This window comes from Coffea eugenioides, chromosome 8 (genome assembly GCF_003713205.1).
Source record: "Coffea eugenioides isolate CCC68of chromosome 8, Ceug_1.0, whole genome shotgun sequence".
Taxonomy (NCBI): Eukaryota; Viridiplantae; Streptophyta; class Magnoliopsida; order Gentianales; family Rubiaceae; genus Coffea; species Coffea eugenioides.
The window spans coordinates 17304269-17311006 of record NC_040042.1 but is presented as its reverse complement, the minus strand read 5'-3'; the positions used below and the strand labels follow the sequence as shown (position 1 = coordinate 17311006).

Genomic DNA, 6738 nt, shown 5'->3' with positions numbered 1-6738 from the left:
TTTGCTCTTGAAAAATGATCACGTCCAAGGTACGTAGTGGATTATGATAAAAAAAACTAGTCAAAAACCTAGGAGGGGACCAAATTTGATCAATATGAATTTACAAAGGATATAAAATTACACTTTTAAAAGTGAGGGACGAAAAAAGTTTTTTTGGCAAAATGTGAGGGATGTTTTGAATGATTTTCCCTAAAAAAATATATAGTCATCACCAATAAAATTGATGTATTGCAAAAAAAAAAACAATATTGATATAGCACAAATTATGGGATCACTCCCGTTTTCTAACTACTTTACTTTATGTCAAAAGTTATGTGCAACCCCTCATAAGATTTGCAGTGTCTCTGAAATTTTTTTTTTTTTTGGTGAAGTTTTGTTGTTTCTAGTTAAAAGAAAATTATTGTGAAGAGAATTTCTCATACACACCATGATCTTCATTAGTAACGGAAAGGCCTTGAATACTTGTACCACTAAATTAAGCCTCTAAATGCATAGCCAATATAGTTTAAACACTTAGGTCCCGTTTGGCTACTTTTTTTTTTTAGAGTTGTTTAAGAAAAATATATTGTAGTGAAGTTTTCCCCCAATTGTGAAGACATAACAGATGTTCTATTGTTTAAACGTTTATTTCTGAATTTTTGTGCTCTTTATGTTTCCAATACGATCACTTAAAGATGGTAGGACGTCGACAACAGATTTACAAGTTATTAAACAAGAACATGGAATCAGATGAGATGATGAGGACAAAGCCTTTCCTCCATGCCGGAAGAGGTTAAAACGGAAATCTATTGCAGAAGACCTAAAACCTACTGTAAGAAATCGAAGCAAACGGAAGCAAGTGATCGTCAATTATTACGAAAACTCTCTAGATTTCTTTGGTCTTTTCCAGATGTGACATGACCTCGTTTGGCTTTAATCAGTCTTAAAGAGCTGATTGAAAACCATTCATAAGTTTGGCCAGCTTCCAATCAAATATCATGTTGGAGTACTTTCGGCCCAAGCTGCAGAACAAGGATCAGTCCTTATATCTAGTACAGATATTTTACTATTGACAACCCATATTTCTTTGCTTTCTCATTGATCAGTCCTTGTTATTGCAAAGCTTCTTTCCTTTTCTCATCCTCTGACGGTGATGGAAGGAAAGAAATTAATCTATATGTATACATTCCATTATTGTGGATTGCACTAGCGGAACAATAATTTTCAATTTGGTAGGGAGGGAGGAAGAAAATGAAATATATAAGTTTGGAGGCCATACACTTGATCAAAATAGGTTTTTTCTGGGTAACAAAAATTTATCTGTAAATAGGGTCATTGAAGTTTTTATGGGGCAAATGTAATATGCAAGAAAATAGCTTTAACTACATAATATGTGCTCAAGTTTGGGATACAAGTATTTATACCAAGATAATTACTCAACTTTTAAATTTTTAACACAAGTTTTTGTTAAAGTTTTTAATGGGACAAATGAAATTTTTTGAAATTCTTGGGGAACAAACAAACCTCCTACCCCTCTAATTGCATCCGTGGTGAATTATCCATATAAAACCTATAATTCGTCCCCAATATCTAACTTAGCTCGTAAAAATATTAACTAAAGTTACAATGAGATTCTTGACTTGGCTCTTAAACTGTCTTTCCCTTTCTCCTTACAAGGTTGAGTTTCATCTTGAAACTATATATATGATTCATTAATGCCGGCTCTCTGTCTTTGGTTGTTATTGTAACAGCCAGTTGCAATAATCTACTTCCACCATTTGTGGAAGTGAAGCACCAGCACCCACAGTTGTCGGAAGAGCACTGGAATGGATAAAAGAGATAATGCAGTAACGTGTTCAAATTTAAAGTATAAAGTGCAATTTTGGAATTATTACAAAATTTAGATGTAAAGCAAAATTGGCCCCAAGAAAATTACCATATAAGTTTCAAATGAATTCAATAAAAAATGTAATATATGATCACAACACAACACAGGCAAATCTAGAGAGCAGATATAATTAGGACAAATTTGTGCACTAGAGTTGAAGAAATTTGGCATTCATAGGCTGAAAAACATGATTAGGATCTGACTCCAGTGCAGCAATCATTTCAGGCCATAAGATTACTGAGACGATCCAAGATCCATCACCCTTAGCACTTGGCCTTTGGTTAATGTAACCTACTCCAATTTTTTCAATGGTGGAACAAACTGTTCCAAGGATTGGATTTCCAAAACCAAAATCTATTTCTGAGACTGGAAATCTTCGTCCAGATGAAACAACAATAGCTGGACCTCCAAGGCCTAACACAATCTTAGATAACATCAATCCAGGTCTGTGACACTCAATCCAATCGATCAAATCCAAGAAATGAGCTTGATTGGTTACTTTGGAGATTGAATCATGAACCAATGTTGCAGTTTCTGCTAGTGACGCTTGTTTCAATCCATGGACATCTCCATCTCCAAACGCTACTGATATAACATTGCCTATGTAGTTGGACATAGAGTTTCTATCTTTGCCTAGTCTTGTTCTTCCATCGACTAACCACCCCATCTTGCATTTTTCATGGTTTTTATTGATTGCACGAACCATAATCTTCCAGACATAAGCTGAAAAGGCCTCAATTTTGGTTCTCTCTTCACTATCAAGAGATGCAAGTCTTTGCAAGCTATCAATACTTTTCACATCAACATAATACAGCCTCTTCAACACTTTATTGCCCGTTGGAATGTTGGCTATGTCTTGTAAAGTGCAGGAAATGAAGTTTTCATCTAAAGATGGATCATAAGTCGGAGGAGACCTTGCCTGGATCAGATCTCTACGGTGATCCGGTGAGCCAGAAAGTGACTTTGAAGTTGCTATCTCAGACCATGTAAGAAGAAACCTACCAAAGGCACTTGCATCACCCAAGGCATGGTCAAATGTAAATGTCATTGATAAGTTTCCACAAGTATAATTCGTCACTTGGATTTGTAGGGGGAAATCTTGATGGATTGTGACTAACTTTCCTTCCAAAGATTTGTCAAGGTTGTAGAAATCCAGTTCTTTCAGAGGGATATTTGCCTTGGCTTCCACAAGAAGAGCACCACTGTTATCACAGATGATCTCAGGCTCATTAGTTTGTGAATTTTGAACAATTTTACCAGCAAACGGGTAGAAAAGACTTAGACATTTGGCCAAAGAATCTTTAAGGGCAGGAAAAGGAGTTGGTATATGATCCTGAGGCTTGTTGTAGAAGTAAAAATAGGTGACAGGAAACCGTCCTGATAAGAGATCGAGGTTCGAAAGACTGAGAATGTGAGAATCTGGCAAGGGACCTATAGCTTTTACAATAGTTTTCCTGATGAATTTCACCTCAAATCCCATGAGAAAAGCTAGCAATATGCACTATGTTTATTGAGATGTGTAGAGCATAGAAGAATATCGACTAAGATATATAGGCCACTTGTATAGTGGATGAGTGTTAATAGAAGGCAAGGACACTACTCAACCTCCAAATATTGTGGAGTATTGCGTGATGGCTTGCAACCGAGCAATACCATTTGAACTCCAAAAGCAAACGAGTTTTAATATATTAAATTAAAAAAGGAGGCAGATTTAGTTGAGTTTTATGCGTTTAGCAGGTATAATTCTGACAAGGTTTAGTGTCTTATCCATTGAGTTTGATGTATAAAAATAAAATGGTTACATTAGATTTGTATGAGTTTATATCAAATTTTGAATTCAATAGAATTGGACAGAATTCAACTGAACCTGCCTCTATCTCATTAAATTTCAATCTCACCTTGTGTTAGTGATTTTTTAGTAACTAATTTACATAGAGTTTCGTTTCTTTACATTTCTACTTTGTTTATTATGGCCAGGAGTAGCTTTTATTCATATACATTGGACACTTAATTATCTCAAATAGAAAATATATACTCTAAAGACTACTATCATAATACATGAAGAGTGAGCATGTAATGGTATTCTTTTGATATATAGAAGGTCGACACAAGATTAAGAGTTGCTAATTATACCCATAAAATATAATTAGTCAAATGAAGCCTTGATCCAGCGATAAGGCAACTAGAGTTCAAGTATTATCCTATGTGAATTTATTCCAAAATGTTGTTAATTATCATCCCACTGATTGTTGATCATTAATAGTAAAATTCTTCATGAGTTATAATCTATATGTATCCATTCCACTGTTGTGGGTTACACTAGCTGAACAATAATTTTCAATTTGGTAGGGAGGAGGAAGAAAATGAAATATATAATTTTGGAGGCCATACACTTAATCAAAATAGTTTTTTTTTGGATAAAAAAATTTATATCTGTAAATTGGGTCATTGAAGTTTTTATGGGGCAAAAGTAATATGCAAGAAAACAGTTTTTACTACATACTATATTCTCAAGTTTGGGGGTACAAGTATTTATATCAAAATAATTTCTTAAGTTTAAATTCAGAATACAAACGTTTTTGTGGTCCATAATGGAAGAAAGCACAAAAGAGAAAAAAAAAAAAGGGGAAACAAAATAAGTCCTATTGTGTAGAAACAAGAGGAAAGCTAATTAAAGCTCAAATCCAGTGGACTAGTCCACACATTATCAATTAATTTTAATTGCAACATTTTTTTTATTTTTTGCTAGTGAAAATTACTAATAACCTAGCAAACCAATCTATTTTATAATTGAATTTACCACTTGCTTGACGAAATTGGTATTAAACTATGGTAAGTTGAGGTCACCACAGCATTTTCCGTTGAACGAAACAAAGAATATTCTCCATTGTGTTGTATCTCAATTTTCAAAGATTCTTGAGTATATTGTCGTGGCCAAGTACAACATCATAATATTAACGCTTATGTGTATGCATTCATTTCCGATGAATGTGGCTTTGTGGAAACAAACCAAACTCTTGTGGCCCATTAATTTCCCATCAAAGTTGCGGTTTCTCCCATTGGCAAAAGTAAAGGATAGATGATTAAATCTTAAAGCTTTTTCAAGTTTGCAGTTGGGCCCCTAGTCCACAGGTACAGTTCCTGGCACTCAAGTCTGTAGGCCAATTAGAAGCTCAAAGTATCAAGCACTAAACACACACTCAATCTCTCTCATGGTTTAGTTGCAATTTACAGAGACGAAATCTTTGGGTTGCCTTGGATGGGAGATTATTTGAAAAAAAATTTATCTGAAATAATATTGTAACGCTTTTTGTGATGTGATACAAATGAAATAAAAAGTTGGATAGAAATTGTGTTTATGATATAAGTAGAACAAAATTTGAATTTTTTTTATTTTTTTTTTTGCAAATCTTGATAATCAAACAAATCCAAATCTGATTTTTTCAAATTTGGGAAGAAATTTATGACTTTTTCGTTCAACATGTTAGCATCTAATTAATGTCATCTATCTGTTAACTATCCAACAGTTGATATCTTGTAAAAAATTTTCAATAAGCAAGCCAAATATCATTTTCTAATAAGTCAAGTGCTTGTTAGAATTTTACTAAATTCTGTAAAAAATTTTAAACTCATTTTAAATTTAACGAACAAATAATAACATATGTTAAATATGACAGCCCCACCTCACCCTAAGGCGAACCAAAGGGTTCAGCGGACCGCCTGCCCAACTCTCGCCAAGATTACGGTGTCGAATCACACAAACCCTATATAGTACGCGCGAGAACTCAACGAAAATGTACAATTGGAGACCACCAAGGGTTAAACAGAGCTTACCAAACCATACGGAAGTACGGGACGTCAATTAAACACTTATACATATATTTACATCGGAGTCTTGAACCAATGAACCAAAATACAAGCCAGAGTATTCACGCTACACAAAATACAATTAGGGTTTCAGTTACAGAGGAGCATAAACAAAAGAAGTCCTACAACTGGCTCAACTCTTTTCTTCCAAAAATCTTGGTTTCAAAACATGGAACCCTGTAAGGAAAACAAAGGTAACAGAAAGAGGTGAGCTTGCGCTCAATGAGGTACCAGACATATAGCAGTAAAATCATGGCATTTCACATTTAACAAATCAGGTACACATGCCAGATGTAAAGTAAAGTAGTTAGACACAATGATTCAAATAGGAAGGATACAGGTGGCTCTCAGGAGCCAAATTCCCATTTGCTTCACCGAAGCTTGATCGAAATGATAGTTGACACTCCGTCAACGCTAAAGGAGTAACCAATACCGTAGACTCCACCTTCTCCGATTCCTTCCACCTCACATACCCCTACCGGGCCCGAACTCCAATCAGTTCAGAAATGGTAATACTCGAGTATACCGGAATCAAATGTCTCAATACCCAAAGATCCCAAAACAGATTACCGTGGTTCGTTATCTAATCGACCAGGCCCTTGCCGGCCCGACTCGAGTAACTAGCCACAGGTGTTGAGTTCAGAGGTCACAGAAAGGTCGTTGGATACAAGCTTCCAAACGACGTCAGAACAGATACAGATACAGATAACAGATTCAGATTCACACCAAAAATTGGCATATGAACAGACAAGAGAACGAGTGTGATAAAGTACACCCTCGTCTCAAACAAAATAAATAGATAGTTCAGTCGTTCATATCACAGATTGCATGTACAGAAATCGAGTTAAACAACAAGTGAGGGGAGTGGTACACTCACCGGTTCAAGTACAGATACTTCAAAAGTTTTCACTTTAGATTGGCTTTAATCGCCAAGAAACTCTAAAATAATCAAAGTAAACCAATTGAAGGTTTCACATCCAAAATCGAGTAAACGGAATGCACAA

At 35.1% G+C, this 6738-nt stretch overlaps 1 protein-coding gene across 1 annotated transcript; it reads right to left on the bottom strand.

Moving 5' to 3' along the window:
* Positions 1-1949: 1949 nt before the first annotated feature.
* LOC113781406 (shikimate O-hydroxycinnamoyltransferase) lies at positions 1950-3349 on the bottom strand. The gene has a single exon (XM_027327332.1). The coding sequence runs from the start codon at positions 3345-3347 to the stop codon at positions 2016-2018; it is 1332 nt and encodes a 443-aa protein (XP_027183133.1). The 5' UTR covers positions 3348-3349; the 3' UTR covers positions 1950-2015.
* Positions 3350-6738: the final 3389 nt, after the last annotated feature.